The sequence below is a fragment of the Magnolia sinica genome, chromosome 18 (genome assembly GCF_029962835.1).
Source record: "Magnolia sinica isolate HGM2019 chromosome 18, MsV1, whole genome shotgun sequence".
NCBI classification, from domain to species: Eukaryota; Viridiplantae; Streptophyta; class Magnoliopsida; order Magnoliales; family Magnoliaceae; genus Magnolia; species Magnolia sinica.
Window position 1 is genome coordinate 55766958 of NC_080590.1, and position 19164 is coordinate 55786121.

The 19164-nt window shown below is 40.6% G+C and overlaps 1 protein-coding gene across 1 annotated transcript in view; it reads right to left on the minus strand.

Annotated features, from left to right (window-relative positions):
- Nucleotides 1-18700, minus strand: part of LOC131232544 (binding partner of ACD11 1) — a 39761-nt gene extending 21061 nt beyond the window's left edge. Inside the window, exons 1-3 of the mRNA XM_058228849.1 lie at nucleotides 18630-18700; nucleotides 18376-18479; nucleotides 18075-18156 (exon numbers count right to left, since the gene is read on the minus strand). Coding sequence (XP_058084832.1) covers nucleotides 18075-18156; nucleotides 18376-18479; nucleotides 18630-18641 — 198 coding nt within the window. The 5' untranslated portion in view covers nucleotides 18642-18700. The remainder of the gene's footprint in view (nucleotides 1-18074; nucleotides 18157-18375; nucleotides 18480-18629) is intronic.
- Nucleotides 18701-19164: the final 464 nt, after the last annotated feature.

The following is a 19164-nucleotide window of genomic DNA, read 5'->3' on the forward strand; positions in this document are numbered from 1 at the left end:
CCTCCGTCAGAAGATCATCGACTGGTGGCAATCTTTCCAGGTGAAAGGTTTCGCTGGTCATCACTTACTCCTCAAACTCCGTCTTCTAAAATCCAAGTTAAAGGACTAGAGGCGAGAAGTGCTTCAGGAATGGGAGGTGGTAATCGCTAAGCTCCAAGCCGATCTTCAGCGGTTGGATCCAGAAGCTGAAGTTGGTTTGTTGTCTAAAGAGATGTTGCTCAGGCGTATTTCAATCATTCAAGATCTCTCTTCTATTGCTCAAGAGGAAGCCTCTTAGAGGATAAAATCCAGAGTGAAATGGATTGCGGAGGGGGACAAAAACACTAAGTTTTTTCATACTCTGGCCAACATGCAGTCTCGTTCGAAGGCAATCCTAAGTATTATCGATAAAGGGAGGCCAATCGAGGATAAAAATGAAATTGCCGCCTTGGCGACAGCCCACTTCAAATCCCTTCTATCCTCATCTGGCTGGATCAGACCTAAGCTAAACAACCTTTCTTTCTCCTGCTTGCAGGCTTCAGAAGCGGATCAATTGGAAGCTCCTTTTACTGAAGAGGAGGCCAAGGCGGCGATTCAGGCTTTGGGTGCTGATAAGTCTCCAGGCCCTGATGGTTTTCCCATTAGTTTCTATCAGAATTTTTGGGAAACGGTCCGGGTTGATGTTCTATCTTTTCTTCATGAATTTCACGATAGAAGCAGATTATCTAAGGGCCTAGGCGCAACTTTCATATCTCTCATCCCAAAGTGTCCGGGGGCAGCTTCGTTTGCGGATTTCAAGCCCATTAGTTTGATAGGGAGTCCTTATAAAATTCTAGCTAAAATCTTATCTTCTCGCTTGTTTAAGATTGTTGGGACCCTCATCTCAATCAATCAAAATGCTATCATCAAAGGTAGGCAGATCATGGACGGAGCCCTAATTGCCAACGAAATTCTTCACTCATGTCAGAAGTCCAATTTGGAGGTCGTTTTATGCAAGCTGGACATCGCTAAAGCTTATGATCACGTCGAATGGGATTTTATCCTCTATATGCTGATCCGGATGGGTTTTGGCCCAAAATGGCGAACATGGATTTCCGAATGCATTAGTTCTGTTCACTTTTCGGTCATCATCAATGGCTCCCCCTCCGGTTTCTTTTCAAGTTCGAGGGGCCTTCGCCAAGGAGATCCTCTTTCTCCCTATCTTTTCCTGATGGTGGCAGAAGCGCTTTCCCAAATGCTGAAGAAAGGACAGGAGCAAGGCCTTCTTCAGGGTTTCCCTTTACCTGGTCTAGCAACGCCTCTCACCCATTTTGACGCAGGGATGAACGTGATGAGGATAACTACTCCGAATCCACGAAGCTTCTCTGGACTCCTCATAAAGACCTCTCGAATCCACGAGGAAAGAAAGCAGAAAATAGAAATAAATTCTAATAAATTCGAAATTGATTAATTGATGAATAAAACGAGTTCACAACCCTTTAAATAGGGGTACCAAGCAATGAGAAGCAATGAGAAAGAAATCAGAATCAAACTACAACTCAAACTCCTAGAATCCGCGACTTACTATTTATAGACGGTTGTGATGTCCACTAGTGCGCAAGGTTTTCGGCCAAAAATAGTAAGTGTCCTATTTGGCTTCACCAAACCGTTCTCCTAATTATTCTACGCTCTTTTCACGTTGGGCGCAACTCCTAAAGCCCAACGGATGAAGAGTTATAATCAAACTAAAACTTACTATTTATAGTAAAAACAAAATTAAAACAGGGAAACAACCGTCGATCCGGGGGTTTTTCGCAATTCCGGGCTGCGTAACCCAGTGTAGCAGGGTTGGTTGGCTAAAGTAGCTCGTTCTACCCCAAAATCATATATTTTACGTCAGATAACTCATTCTGGATTGTGAGATACGCCCAATCTAAGGTCCGATGGTCCGAATCACTTCTGTCGTCGACCGGGCCTTTTCTGATCCATCTTGGCCATGAAACTGTCCGCGACCCGCTCTACATCACATATCCAATTTGCAGACGACACCCTTATCTTCTCAGAGGCTTCCAAAGTTAAAATTCATCATCTTCTTATAGCTCTCCACTGTTTTGAAGCTGTTTCCGGCCTCACGATCAACCTCAGCAAATCTAAACTTTTTGGAGTTAACGTTTCGCAGCTTTCCTAAAAGAATTTCGCCGACACCCTAGGTTGCAGCGTGGGATCTCTACCTACTTATTTTGTTGGCTTACCTGTTTGCATCGGCCCCTCGCCTAAGCACATGTGGGACAGGGTTACTTCCAAATTCCATAAGTACCTCACGTCATGGAAAAGTCGTTATCTTTCCCTTGGTGGAAGGCTGACGCTGATTAAATCCGCTTTGTCCAGTATGCCCCTCTACTTCATGTCGTTGTTCGTCTGCCCGGAAGCGGTGCTCAAGAGCATTGATAAAGTCAGAAGGGACTTTTTATGGTGTGGTAAGGAGAATGAAAAGAAGTTTCATTTGCTGGATTGGAAAGAGGTGCAAAGTTTTTAGCAAGCGAGGCGCAAATGTAAAGAATCTGAAGTTAATGAATCAAGCCCTGTTGGGGAAATGGGCTTGGAGATTCACCTCTGAAAAAGATGCTTTGTGGTGCTCTATCGTGAGGGGCAAATATGGGGCAGCCCAAGGAGGTTGGTGGCCTAAACGTTCGTCCTATTACAAGGCGTCTTTCATTTGGAGGGGTATTTTAAAAGCAAAAGACTCTGTTTGTTCCAACTCTCATTTTCTGCTAGGAGATGGCGCCTCTATCAGATTTTGGGAAGACCCTTGGCATGGGGAGAAACCTTTCAAACTTCGTTTTCCCCTCATCTATAGGTTGGCCTCGGACAGGACCACTTTCATTAATTCTTGCTGCTCCTCTTCCACCGATCCGCCGATTTGGGATATTCGATGTAGGAGAAATCTTACTCAAGCTGAAACCGAAGAATATATGGAGTTACAGAGATGCATATCCATTTTAAAACCTCATGGCTCTCAGGCTGATGGAATAGTTTGGCCTTCAGAGAAAAATTCCTCCTTCTCCGTGAAATCCCTCTATACCATCCTCGACTCTCAAGTGCAAATCAAAAGTGACGTTCCCTCCTATCCGTGGAAATATCAGGCTCCTCCGAATATTCTCTGTCTCGGGTGGTTAGCTAGTCGTAATAGAATCTTAACCATTGATAATCTCATCAAGAGAGGCATGTATCTTGTCAACATCTGCTCCTGCTACATGCGTCAGGCGGAATCCGTTGATCATCTTTTGATCCATTGTCCCTTCACCTCCTCTATTCTCAATGATTTTTGTCGTCACTTCTCCATGTCTTGGTGCACCCCCCATTCTGCGGCCAGCTTGATGTTCAATTGGCATGGTTTCAAGCTTCGTAATCCCTTCTCTATAATATGGCGTATGGCTATCCTGGCCATATGGTGGGCTGTCTGGGAGGAAAGGAACGATAGGTGTTTCAATGACCGTTCCTCTACTGCTAGGACGGTGGGGGCTAGGGCAAAAAAATGGGTGATTGAATGGGCTTCTAATGTAAACGCGTTAAAAGGGTTTGATTTTTCGTTCCTAGGTGTTTAGGCGCTGGCTTCTTTCTCAGCAGTCTGTCCCTCTCCTTTTTTCTTTTTATGTTTTCTCGCCTTCTCTTCTAATAAATTTTGCAGTTACCTTTAAAAAAAAAAAAAAAAAATCGAGTAAGAGTGAGTACGGGATCCTCATCAACTTCACACCTCGTCAAGTATTCTTCGAACTTCTCAACGTATTCCGCCACACTCATGAAACCTTGTCGAGAGACTATCATTCCAAAACCAACCTCAAGTGATAAGAGAAAGGGAGGTACTTCTCCTTTAGAGTTGCTTTCATTTCTCCCCAATGGACTATTGGGAGCTCCCTCGACCTTTCTTTCTTTCGCTCAATAGTAGCCCAAAACTTCTTTGCTTGGCCGACAAGCTTCATCTTAGCGAATCGGACCCAACGAGCATCCAACATGTCATACCACTCAAAATAATGGTCCATATTCACCAACCAATCTAGAAATGCTTTAGTGTCCAAGTGGCCACCAAACATAGAGGCATCTACTCTAACTCCCTTGAGGAGTTGCGCATCTGGGTAATAATGATCATGATGTCCCTCGCGAGGTAGGTGCACGGGTGTGCGCCCATGATCATTTCTTTGGCTACCTCCATTCCTAAGTCTATCCTCTTGACCACCTGCTTGCGATTGGGCATCTTCCTCAATGGTGGTCTCTAGTTGGGTAACACGCACATTAAGCTGATCCAAGCGTTGGTCAATACGTTGTTCCAAGTGCCTACCCAAAGACTCAAACTGTTGGGTTAGGTCGTTCACGGATTCTTACAATTGCTCCATGTTTAGTGTAGGGTGCAAACTAAAACCACGACCAGTACGCGTGGGCATACAACCACTCACTCAAAGATCCCCTAATGCAACTATATGCGTCTAAATGGGACTAAATGATCCTATAGGACTATGAGGGAAACTACACAACACTACAAAAATTCCAGCAATATAACTGCCCAAATAGTTTGTTAACAGAAAATTCAGCCATGAAAATTGGAGATTTTCTGACAACAGAAAATTCAGCAGTCCATGTTGTGAATGATGGGTCCTAAACAGCCCTATATGATGAGATTTGATGCAAAATAAACGTGAGTAGACTAAACCCTAAACATGCAATGCAACCCCCTATGAAAAAACCTAAGCTCTGATGCCAAATTTGATGCAGGACATGAAAATTAAATATGATATGCAAGATTTCAGGCTTAAGATCTTACTAATTTAGAAACAATCATAAAAATATTCCACATCCCACATAAGGTCAAGCATTCGGCAAGGGGAATCTACGAGGGTCCAAGCCTACATATGTTAGGGCTGGATCAATTAAAAATTATAGACCAAACAATGCTCAAAGGAGAGTAGATTCATCCACACATGCAAAGGATTATTCTCCAATCCAAGGGATTCATCGTGTTTCAATTCAAGAAAGCCTAGGGTTTGTAAAAGTGGAATAGAACTTGGAATTTAAGATTATCTAGGGTTAGGGTTAGGGATTTAAGGCGAGAGAGGAGAGGATTAGAGGAGAGAGACAAACTAGGGGTAGTCCACGCGTGGACAGCGATCGGGTCCAGACGCACGTGCGTGGGATCCTGCTTGCACGTGTGGGGCCCACGAACCCAAAAAGGGACAGCTTGGGGTTGGTCGGCCAGGGGTGGGCCACCCACACACCAAGTTTCAGGCCGATCAGGCGTCTGATCTGTGCACGATGCTCCGCCAAAGTTTCAGCCCTCCTAGAGGGCCTGATTCTGCAAATCTGCTGTAGAGGAAGGATTGGCTGCCAAAAGGGGGTGGATTTGAGGATTGGATGGTTGTGCGAGATGATAAATATCGAGGGTAGGAGGTGGGGGCGATTTAGGATAGGTGTGGCTTCACACCACGATAGTTAGCCCTTCGAAGAATGGAGGGTTTTGCACCCAATTGGATTCCTCAACTCAAAGAATTAGAGAAGCAGGAAAACGCAGAATTTTATTCATAATCTTCAATGAAAAAAAAAACCTCCAAGGGGTTGCCTATTTATAAGAAAACCCTATACCCCAAAAGCCGTGCCATGTGAGCACACTATTACTTAGAGACGAAGTAACAAAAATAACAACTAATCAATGCAATCTAAACCGTTCATGATGTTCCTAATAACGATAATAGCCAAAATCCAAAGTCCTAAATTATCTAGGGTAGTGGGCCACGATCATGATATCCAATGGTGGGATCCACATGATGATTGGGTCCACTCCAAGGAACCATAGCACAACCCTCTAACTAGGAAGCCCTCCATGGATGTCGTCATCGATCCAGATCAATGGTGGGGCCATCCTCCTTGCGTACGTGCGTAGGGAGAGGTGCATGTGCGCGTGATGTTCCCATCAAATCCCGCACCCAAATCTGTTGTTACTTCCCTTGACACTTCGTATAGCTATGGTCGAAATGCATCGTGTGAATTGGGGACTCTCTTTACATGTTCTCAAGGAGATTTTTGCTTCCAATCTTCTTCCCAAGTGGAGCGTAGTCATTGATGCCTATCATAAGAATTCTACTAATTTCAAAGTGTGGGTCCCCTCCTTACAAGTTGGTGCAAGATCCAATAGCTCGATCAGGTAATCCCAACGCACTTTAAGATTAGAGGCATATTGAGGGATGAGTGAGGTATTAAACTCTCTTTCCCTGGTCATGTGGGTGTCCAATTCCAATAGAGCTGAGTTAATAATGATCAAACCCATAGTTGGACATTCTCTCGATGAGTCAGGGGGCATTTATTTGCAAAAGGTGGTTCACATAATGCTATTGGATGGACCTCCAAGAGATGCACAATTCCTTGGGAGCTTCCATGAAAATTACTTTTCACCATGTTTATAGGAAGTTCAATTGTCTAGCTGACTCCTTAGTTAATGTGTTTCTAGATCATTCTTTGTAATTGTCAGTCCCAATTACTAGCTTGATGGGTCTTTTTTTCTTTTTTCTCCTCTTTGGAATAAAACCTTTGCCATTACGAAGAGGGAGGGAGGGAGGGAGGGAGAGAGAGAGAGAGAGAGAGAGAGAGAGCACCAATAGCACGTAACTATAGTGGAAGGCATTTTCCAGAATAACAGGTCCACAATCCCTAAAGCAACCACAATCAAAGTTGGGCTTGATGCAGCCCAAAAAAGATGGAAACTATTGTTATTTGAGGTAATGAGATATCTCTATAAACCTAATTCAAACTCGACATAAGACTACAAGTTAATACCCCATAAGGTATGGTAAGCTTTCTCGTCAATCTCCCACTTCGTTATAGAAAATGCCATCAAAGATCCTTGAGTTCCTGTTGTGCCACATATTCCAAGCCCGAGATTGTAAAAGGGCACATGACCAAGAGGTGGCACAAGTTCCATCAAAGTAAGAAACATGAAAGAGAGAGGATAGAACAAGGAAGCACACATTCAACCATTTTGGCCTCCATTCCATGTACTCTTACCGATCCTAAGGTGCCCAATCAAGGTTGCTGGCTAAAATCAAGGACATTCAGAAGCAGTACTTGTGGAATGATTGAGCGGAAGCCCGCAAAATTTCACTTGTTGGCATGGAATGTGGTCTGCAAGCCCAGTAGGTGCAGTGGTTTAGGGGATCAGAAATTTTTTATCGATCAATCTGGCATTGGCAGGGAAAGGGCTATGGCGAATGGGCAATAGAGAGAAGTCATCATCATGGTTTAAAAGATAGTCCAATATGACACAATATCGTCCAAGTTATATCTAGTCCAATATGACACAATATCGTCCAAGTAATATCCCTTTCAATCCAGAACAATACAGGTCTCCAGACCAAAACAAGACTGAAAGCGACTGAAGCAGAACAATGCTGACCGATACCAAGCAAATCGTACCAGTTTTGGTCCCCTGCATTCTCACACTTCGAAACCGCTATTCAAATTCATGCTTGTAATTGAGAAGGATTCTTGTAGTAAAGTATGGGGAAGAAGAAGCCAACTAGGATATGAACTCTACATCTCAAAGCGATGGCTCTTCCATTTGGAGAGTGAGCCAGCGGGCATGTTCTTTCTGTTACAACCATTTCCCTTCAGAGTCGCAAACAGAATTAGGATAAGGTGTTGGGAAGATATTTGGTGTTCAGGAGTTCCTTTGGCTGAAAAGTTCAAAAATATGGATCTATCAACCGTCAACAAAGGAGCTACAATGACCAATTTTATGAAAGGTTGGGTGGCAAATTTGTTAGGAGACCCTTCCCTTCATCCAAACCTCTTTGAGGACAAAATTTCCTATTTTGTGTTAAGGCAGGAGCTGCTGAGTTTTGGTTACATCCCTCAAACTGGTGCCAATCGGAGGATTTAGGATTTAGAGTCTAATGGAAGGTTTTTGGTTAAATCATTGGCTCAATTGTCCAATGGCAACTCGGGTAGAGCCATAGCATTCTCAAAGATCTAGATTGTTGCTACCCCATTGAAGGTCAGAGCTTTTGTTTGCACAACTTGACCTGATACAATGCTATCAACCACCTCACGAAAAAAGGGATGATTATGCCAAATAGACGCTTGTTTTGTTGCACCAATGAACAGTCGGGCAATCATCTCCCTCTTCACTATGACTAAGCAAGAGAATTACAATTAGTTGTCATCTCCAAGTTCAGGATGGTTTGGTTCTTTCCCAATATTATCCTAGATACAACCAACAGCTGTTCCACAATGGCTTAGGGCCCTATTGGTCACATCCTTAGGAGCACAGCTGCTCATGTTGTTTTGTGGTTTCTATGGAAAGCTGGCAACTAAGCCTTTCAACCTCGTTACATCTGGGCTAAGGCCGACTCTAGATTCACAAGGATATTCCTCTGCAATGTTGAAAGCTAGTTGGATTGAGGTGTTGTAATGCAATTGGAAAAAATCAAAGTCTACTACTTAGAATCCTCCACCACTCAGGCTCTTCAAGGCAAACTTTGATGGAAGCCCACTAGGCAAACCTAGGCTTGTTGGTGTGGGGGTTTAGTCCACAATAGTATAGGAGTGATTCTTGTGGAGTTCTCCAACCCCATTGGCTTCAACAATTCAAACTTAGCCTTGCAAAGCTTAGGGCTTTGAGGAATGAGCTTCATACTGACAATAGGAGACGATTTTTATAGCCTATGGGTGTTTTGCATGGGTAGCTTGGTGTTCTGTTAGTTGTCGTTCTTGCTCATAGAAGGCTTGGTTTTGCTTCTCCTATTGTATCCCTCTTTATTCTTTTAATAAAGTTCTCAATTTACTCATAAAAGTATAAATAATAATAATAATAATAATAATAATAATAAAACGAAGCCTGCATTCAGTAAGGCCATAAGGATACCAATCTTAACACCCATCACCTTTGTTGTGACAATCATACGACATACGATCATATTGTTTCTTAATTTGAAAAAAAAAAAAAGGGTGTGTACTGAACTTGAGTCCTAATGATAATTAATATGTAAAATTGGCATAGTTAAGTTTTTTTTTTTATGATGATTAAATAGTTCAGGTTAGTGTTATGTAAGAGACTAAAAGACTATAACATGGAAAAGCAGGTACCATAATAGGATTGGCCTCTTTCCGATGGCAGATTGGTCTATGTTGTCCTATTGCCATGAAATGTTATGACTTGATTATAAGATTCGGGGCCGTATCGGCCGATACCAATTTTTGTACCCGTATCGGCCGATACGGGCCCGATACGGGCGTAACGGCCGATACGGGCGTAACGGTCACCCGTAACGGTCAGCCCCGTAACGGTCGAAAAACGGCCATTTTTTTTTGCATTTTAAGGTCCGTTTTTGATGTTTTTTCGAAACTTCTTGCTTCCAAACTCCTTCTCACTCCTTCTACTGCTAATTTCGACCAACCTTGGCTGGATATTTGAGGAAAAAACACATTATATTGGCGGATTTTGTTGAATCAAAGCTTGGTGGGCCATTTTTCATAAATTTATCAAAAATAGGTATTTATACTTTTTTAATATGTTTTGCTGTTTTAATTATCTCATATGATGTGTTAATCATAGTAGAACATGTTAATATCCATTTTACAGATTTGGGGTGCCATTTAATATTTTTTTAATATTTTTTTCTATTTACGCATGAATTTTGCCCCTTTTTTTTAAAATTCAAAAAATCAATTTTTAATGATTGTTTTGCTGTTTTAATCACTCCATATGATGTGTTAATCATAGTAGAACATGTTAATGTGCATTTTACAGATTTGGGGACCCATTTTATATTTTTTAAATATTTTTTTATTTACGCATGAATTTTGCCCCTTTTTTTAAAATTCAAAAAATCAATTTTTAATGATTGTTTTGCTGTTTTAATCACTCCATATGATGTGTTAATCATAGTAGAACATGTTAATGTGCATTTTACAGATTTGGGGTCCCATTTTATATTTTTAAATATTTTTTTCTATTTACGCATGAATTTTGCCCCTTTTTTAAAAATTCGAAAAATCAATTTTTAATGATTGTTTTGCTGTTTTAATCACTCCATATGATGTGTTAATCATAGTAGAACATGTTAATGTGCATTTTACAGATTTGGGGTCCCATTTTATATTTTTTAAATATTTTTTTCTATTTACGCATGAATTTTGCCCCTTTTTTTTTAAATTCGAAAAATCAATTTTTAATGATTGTTTTGCTGTTTTAATCACTCCATATGATGTGTTAATCATAGTAGAACATGTTAATGTGCATTTTACAGATTTGGGGTGTCATTTTATAATTTTTTTCTATTTTCGAATTAGTGACTTTATGTTTTTATTTGCTTATATTGGACAGGTTTTGCCTTGGAGCTTCTTAGGGTTTAGTTAGAATATAAAATCATCTTTATTAACATAGGTCATACACTCACTCATACTCAAATCTAATTATCTAGTGTCTACCTACGCCTAAAGAAATGTCTGGATCTGGCCAACAACAAGTAAGTGATGATATTGGATGGCAACATTGTGAGAGGGTTGGTGGTATTAGGCACCAAATGAAGTGCAAGTATTGTGATAGACTAGTGACTGGTGGAATTACCCATCTCAAACAACATTTGGCACATCGAAAGGGTCAAGTTGCGCCATGTAGTAGAGTACCGAAAGAGATAATGCTTTTAATGCAAGCTAGTCTGGATGAGTCGAAGGGTAAACGTGCTGTTGTACAAAAGAAGAAAGATGATATTTTGGATGCGGCTCGACAGGAAGTGTTTGGTCTGAATATATGGGCATTCGTGATGAAGATATTATTGATTCGACGAAGATTCGGATCGAGAACTTACTATAGCTAGGAGAGAGAGCTTGCGTCTAGCTCGTGAGAGGAAGAACGTCGCCGCATGTTTGGCACGCATGGGTCGGTGCGTGATACGGGGGAGTGGGAGTGGGAGTGGGAGTGCAAGTCCGAAGCACAATTCTGCAGTGGGGGTGGGGGTGGGAGTGGGGGGTAGGTTTGGTGGGTTACGACGTATGTTTGGGAGCCGACGACGGACATCTTCACATGATGCCCCTATACGTTTGGATGAAGAAGTACATGAGCCTAGAAGACCCTCTATTGATCCAATCCTATTTAGGAAAGAATCAACTAAACAAAAGAAGATAAAACAAATGTGGAGTAGAACTTCCGTTGAGAAATTAGGTAGAACCAGCAAAGTTATTTATACATGCCAACATACCTCTTAACGCAGCCAATTCTCCATATTGGCAGGTGGTAATTGATGAAGCAGCAGCAGGTGAAGGAAGAAAAGCTCCCACGGCTAAGGAGATTAGGGAGAAATGGACAGATGCAGAGTATGCGGATGTGAAAGCATACGTGGCTACCTTTAAACCTTAATGGCAAGCCAGAGGATGCACGATCATGGTGATGGTTGGACTGGCCCAACCAGACGCAGCATGATCAACTTCATAGTGTACCGCCACTTAGGAACTATATACCACAAGTCAATTGATGCCTCGAGGCAACCAAAAATTCTACTTATATTAATGAACTAATGGATAAAGTTGTGGACGAGATTGGAGAGGAGAATATAGTGCAGATTGTGACAGATAATGAAGCAACATATAAGCTTGCAGGACATATGTTGATGGATAAGAGAAAACATCTTTTTTGGTCACCATGTGCTGCCCATTGTGTTGATCTTATATTGGAAGATATTAGGAAGAAGAAGAATGTTAAGGAAATGGTCGAAAGGGCAAGGGAAGTGACGACGTTTATTTACAACCATAATCAAGTAGTTGCAATAATGAGAAAGTTTACGAAAGGACGAGAGTTGTTGAGGCCTGCGGCGACTAGATTCGCAACAAACTTTATAGCATTAGAGAGTTTATTCCAGCATAGAGAAGAGTTGAGTGAGATGTTCGCTTCCCGAGAATGGCTCAACACAAAACATGGGAAGAAGACATCAGGAATACCGGTCGAAGTTGTGAACACCATACGGGACAACAAATATTGGAAGAAGGTCAAGGCGATCCTAAAGGTGATGGAGCCACTAATGAGGGTACTCCGTCTTGTTGAATCCGATGAAGCACCTACCATGGGCTTCATATATGATGCCATGGATAAGGTAAAGCTTGCAATTCAACGTGATTGTAGAAGTTGGCAGACTTATTGGAAGATGATCGACAAGAGATGGACAAACCAACTCCATCACGATCTTCATGCGCAAGTTACTACCTAAATCCTAGGTATAGATATGCCCAATCATTTGTTGCGGATGATGAAGTTCGTGTCGGGCTAAAAAATGTGATAAAGAGATTAGAGCCTGACTTAGATATGCAAATAAAGGCATTAAATGAATTAGATACATTTGGAAATCGCCTTGGTAGCTTTGGAGATGCTCTTGCACAGCATGCAGTATCTAGATTGCAACCGGCCAAATGGTGGATTAATTTCGGAGAGAGTACGAAGGCTCTCTAAAAAATTGTAGTAAAAGTTTTGAGCCAAACAACATCTTCCTCTAGTTACGAAACGAATTGGAGTTGTTTTGCGCTTATTCATTCAAAGAATAAGAATAGATTGCAGACTAGAACATTAGATAGACTTGTCTTCATGCACTATATAAAACTAAAAATATGACGACATCATAGGAGCATTACAACTGCCGATGACGGAGACTACTGTCCAATAAACTTGGATAATATTTATGATGAGGATGACCCACTTCTACCTTGGTTGGAAATAAAGGAAAAACAAATTGAAGAGGATAGTGAAGAATTGGAAATTGATGACCCGGAAATACGCGAAGCGCAACATGAGAGTCGTGCAGATGTGTTGGACCCAGTAAGAGGGGCAACGTTTATGCCAAGTACGGGTACGGCTCAAGATCAACGAAAGAGTACGAGCAGTGGTAGCGTGACCGTGTCCGATGATGGTGACGATGACCCCCCTGCCCCTGGTGCTGGCACTTCCGGTGTTGCTCAGCGCCTTATACAGCCGTCTACAGATCACGATGTCGATGAACATCGACGAGGTGGTACACGAGGTCGGACTTATGAGTGTACCGAGTCACGATACAGCCAGCAGGAGGTGGGTACATCTAGTGGTGCATCGGGTCCGGGAGGTCCGGAACATCAGCAGGCTCATGGTCTTGGTTATTATGATGGATATTCTTATGGTCAATTGAATTATGATGGTTATACTGAGCCTGTTCCATCACATTCATGTTGGAGTAGCCCTCCCGATCAATATCCATATGATTATAGATATCCAGATCCAAATCCAAGTTACTCATCACAGCAGACGCACTCTCAATCTCAAGATTCTCAACAGCCTGAGTATGGGCACCAGTATGGCTATTCGACGGGCACTGGTGGATATCCTTACTCCGGGTCAGAGTCGTTGCCTAGTCAGGATCAGTCATCCTCTAGTTTCGTTGATCTAGTATTTCCTTCTGGTACTGGATATTATGGATATGTAGCACCTACACCTATCGGACAGCCTCAGCCTGATGGTGACGATGACGATGATGTGGAGGTCGAGCAACCACAAAAAAGCAGATTTTCATTTTGGTGGTGACTTGTGATTGTGACTTGTGAGTATATATTTGTGTTAAGGTAAGTATTTGTTGCAGCAGACAGCTCACAACAGTATTATTGCAAGAAGCCATGCACACACTTGACACTGCCGAACTTGTATTTAAAATAGCTCCCCTGACAACCAATCAAGTAATCCTTAATCAAGTTGCAGGGAGTATATCAGACACTACTAATTTTTTATTTTTTATTTTTTAATATTCTTGACTTGAGGATGACAAGTCATAGACAAGAATCACAATCACAGTCACGTGCATGGTGCACCACACTGCACAGGACCACAGGTATGTTCGAGAAATTCCTCAAAAATAATTGCAAACACCTGATGTAAAATATTTTCATTTTACATTCATTCTAATATATCTATCATTGATAGTAGATAGTTAGAAAATTAAATATATGATCAAATTCAGGTTATCTGGTTCATAAATTCATCAGACGATCCGATACAACTTCTCACCAAAGAGTGGACCGTTACACCACCATAAACATGTTCCAATTTATAAATGAATGCATATTTGGAATGCTTAGAATATTCTGGATTTAATCCATATTTTTTCATATTTTTTTGGCAAAAAAAAAATTTTGCGCCGTTACGGGCCATTACAAGCAGGTACCATAATAGGATTGGCCTCTTTCCGATGGTAGATTGGTCTATGTTGTCCTATTGCCATGAAATGTTATGACTTGATTATAATTTTATGTGTAACAGTAGAATGTTATTGATTTGAAACTATATTACTTTTCCATGGCATTGGCATCATTGCAATTTGTAGCCTGTCCCAGCTATTTGGTATCTTATTCTGCCCAAGTCAAAACAAGAATTATCATGATTGCTTGCTGATAGTTCAGCAACCAGCTGCACGCCTAACAGCAACCATCCTTTACCCAGGCTGGGGACCAGCTGATGTAATCACTGCTAGGCATGGTGTGCCGTAAAGGCCGTTACGTAAAGGTAATGGTGGCAACCGTTACACATTATGGGGTAGTAAAGGTCGTAATGGCCGTTACGGATAAAATTACCAAGGTGTCCCATATCGGTATCGGTTGGCGTAACGGTGCCCTCCAAAACCGATACGGATACGGGGGCGTAACGGCCTGTAACGGCGCAAAAAAAAAAAAAAAAAATTGCCAAAAAAATATGAAAAAATATGGATTAAATCCGGAATATTCTAAGCATTACAAATATGCATTCATTTATAAATTGGAACATATTTATGGTGGTGTAACGGTCTACTCTTTGGTGAGAAGTTGTATCGGACTGTCGGATTAATTTTTGAACCAAGTAACTTGAATTTGACTACAAAATTCATATATTTAATTTTCTAAATATCTAATTTATATACTTAACAACTTGATATCATTTCTCCCAACAGTTCTTTAAAAAAATGAAATTAAATTCAGGTAGATGGCGTTGCCAACTTGGGGCTGACTTGAAGGACCAATCTATGCTCCAAATCAGCCTCAAATTCATGCAATTTATTGTCATTATCCCACTTATGAATTGGTGGACATTTATTGGATAGTGAATCATGAAAAAAAATCAAAAGGCCCTATTTTAAAAAATAAAAGTCCACAAATTAACAATTAAAACTATTCAAACAATTTGATTTTGGCATTGTGAGTTAGCAATTGCAGTTCATAATTTAATTGCTAAATTTTAAATTAATATATGTCTCGTGTACAATTTTTTAAGGCTCGAATTAGGCAGGACTCGGATTGTGAAGTGTAGCACACGTGTCAAAGTTTTTTGGGCCCCACCCGTGATGAATGTGTTATATCCACACCGTCCATCCATTTTGCCAAATAATTTTAGGGCATGAGCCCAAAAATGAGGCACATCCAAAGCTTAGGTGGACTACACTATAAGAAACAACAATAATTAAACGTTCACCATTAAAAATTTATTGGGGGCTACAAAAGTTTTAGATCAAGCTGACATGTGTGTTTTCCCTTCATCCACGTCAGTGTGACCCAATTAATAGGTTAGATTGAAAATAAACATTACAGTGGACCTTAAGAAATTTTTAATGGTGAGCATTCTATAACCACTGTTTCCTATGGTGTGGTCCACCTGAGATTTGGATATTACTAATTTTTTGGATCCTGACCTAAAATGACGTGGCAAAATGGATGGACGACATGGATAAAATATATACATCATGGTGGGGCCCACTCGGGTCTAATCAGATTGGATGGAAAATAAACGTTACCATGGGCCCTACGAATTGTTTAACGGTAAAAATCATTATCTCCGCTGCTATTTTTGGTGTGGTCCAGATGATCTTTGGATATAATTCATTTTTTGGGTAGTGCTCTAAAATGATCTCTGAAAATAGATGAACGGTGTAGATGTAATAAATACATCACTGTGGAGCCCATAACTTTGATCTACTTTGAACCGTTCGTACAACTCGGAGCTCGAGGAGTGTCAGCGCTCGTCTTAGCGTGACACGTACCTACAACAGCTAGCTGGTCCGTGGTACACCTGCAAAAAAAAAAAAAGGGGGGGAGAGAGGGAAACCGAAAAGAAAAAAGAGGGAAAGAAGAGAAAAGAAAAAAGAGGGAAAGAGGGATAGAAGATAGAGAGAGAGAGGAAGAAGAAGAAGAACGGGAAGAAGGCTGCAGCCACAGCTGCCCGAGAAGAAGAAGAAGAGGAAGAAGAATAAGAAGAAGAAAGAGAAGAAGAAGAAAAGAAAAGAAAAAAAGGTAACCGTAATAGCCGTTACAAGTCCGTAACGGCCGTTATGGCCCGTAACGGCCGTTACGGTCACAGAATTCCGTAACGGCCGTTTCGACCCCGTATCGCGTAACGGTGTCGGCCGTTACCGTTACGTATCGGCCGATACGGCCGTTTCGTAACGGATATGGGACACCCTGAAAATGACCCATAAAGGCCGTTACAGCCCCTGTAACGGCCCGTTACGTCCCCCGTAAAGGCTATTATGGCCGATACAGGTTTTTCGGGTTTTTTTCAATAGAAAAAAAAAAAAGGGTCGTAACAACTGTTACGGGGGCCGTAACGACCATTACAGCCCGTATTGATCACCGTTATAGAATACCTTGCTGCCAGGTAGAGTTTGTGATTCAAGTAGTTAACCATTTCAAAGACTAAAGCCACCTTCATTTTTCTTGGAAACTTTTGTGGAGGAATTGTAAAGCTGTGGAGAATATGTACAGTTTACTCAGGTTCTTTCAGCTTATGTGTGAATTATTTAAATTGTTCTACACGTTAAGAATCAATTATCTTTTTACCTGTCATCATCATCATCATCATAATCAGCATCATAGCCTTATCTCTTTTGCTTTATTTTCCAAAAATTAAAATAATTTACAGCTTACAACATGACTTATTGATTAATATGACAGGTTGGCAAAAGGTTTTCTCACCTGATGTGAGTTTATGAATATTAAGGATCATACAGGCATAAGACCACTATGAAATGCAACAGGTGTTATCCAAATATGTCAACAAGGGACCGAAAAATCCCACAAAAGAGAATCCTACAACATAATCATAGCAAAAATACGCCGAAGTGTTAAAAAACAAGAAGCAATCACGTCTATTAATCAAAAAAATCTTAGATTCATAAAAAAAAAAAAAAAGAACTGATATTCAAATGAATACCTAAATTGGATACTTAGCTCCCACATGCACCTCACTCAATAAATGTTCTCATTTCAAAGTTACTTTATTTGAATTGAGCAGAATGACCATTGGCTCGAACAGTCACATGCACAATTCATCAATCCGCCACACTGAACTTCTGCAATGGGATTTCGGTCATGGTATGCAAAAATAGTGATGTAACACCCATTATGGCCATTACATAATGGTAACAGCTTTTATGTAACCGTAACAGTGACCACCATTACACATTATGAGGTCGTAACAGCCATTACAGAAAAAATGCCCCATAACAATCCATCATGGGGCAATAAAGGGTTTTTTTTCTTTAAGAGAGAGAGAGAGGGAGACTGCAGCGGCCGTTATGGCCGTATCGTAACAGTAACGGTGGTGGCTGTAACGGCCATCATCACCATTGCGGAATTCCTTGGTTTCTACACATTCAGAACCGAAAAAATGAGCAACAATTTTGAATCTAAAGAAGGTGCCATTGAAATAGAATGTAATTGCCATTTTACCACTTTCCAGATGGTGCATAAATATATTGCGATCTTGTTCAAATTACATCAAATCCTAGACCAGCGCACAAAATCTACTACTCCACATACATTTGTCCTATTAATCAAGGTTTGCAAATTGGTTTCCGTCCACCGTATCGTTCACCACTGATACGTATTTGTATCACCCCATATTGTCCTGGTATCGGGCTGTTTTCAGCCACCGATACAGGTATCCTTCATGGGCGATACTGGTACATACCGGGTGACACGTACCGGTTAAAGGAGATACATCAGACCATGCTATCAAACAAACCTCAAAAAACAAAGGTATAAGCATTAAATAAGTTATAGAAGGAATAAAATAAAAAAAATAAAAAGATAAATGGACCAACCGATAACAGCAATGCGATTTCGAGTGCCTTTGGATCTTGAAAGGTGACAAATGCAACCTTTGATCCCCCAACGCCACTGCTCCTAAAATTCCAGAAAACCCAAATCATCAAAAAATTAAAAAGAAAAAGCAAAACAACAAAAGAAACTTCCAAAAATTGAAAAAAGCGAAGAAAATATGAGAAGCAAGACCCAAAAAAATCGGAAAATGAAAATAAAAGAAGCTTTCTAATAACATAGAAAAAAATCTCAAAAAAATACAACTAAATAAAAAAATAATAATAATAATAATAAAATACTGACCGTTGGATCTCTATGTGTTCGATGTCGCCGGAAAATGAGAAGAATTCTTTAATCTCCCTCTCTCCTGCTAGATCTGAAATATGCCCAACTTGAACTGTCCTTGTCTAAAAATATATATACATAATATTTAATTAGATAAAGAATAACAATAAATAAATTGAAAAGGAAAAAAAACGAAATGAAAGATGGAAAGATCTTGCAATCGCAGAACAAAAATTATTATAAAAAGGGAAATTTTGGGTGTTAATCTCTACCTGCATTTTCATGGATCTTTCCTCTTCTCTCTCTCTCTCTCTCTCTCTCTCTCTCGACTGAAAAAAACAAAAAAAAAAAAAAACCAGATACAAAGAAAAGTAGTAAGCAGAGAGAATATTTCTTTTAGGTACCCTTGGTTTTTCCTGAAATATCGAAACTGACACTTGTGCAATCAATCTGTTAGTTCTGCACCATTTTTAAAATGGTGGTGACTCGTCAAATGTGCACATGGCACAGTTTTACTAAAATCCATAACGTCCAAATAGCTTATCCAACTGTAAATGGGGCAGAATCGAAAATTTTCACTCGGAAGAAAGTACTAAAAATCTGATATTTGCCTTTGCATTTGGACCACTCACTAATTTACTCTTAACCGTTCATTTAATAACATTTAATTGGATGCGTAGCATTGCTTGATCAGTATTTTTCTATAACTTTGATCCCCAAAATGCGACCCACAATTTAGATGGCCTGGATAGCAATTCATCAGTGCCAGATTCGAGGAGGATGGGTCAACACCATTTTTAAGTAGTC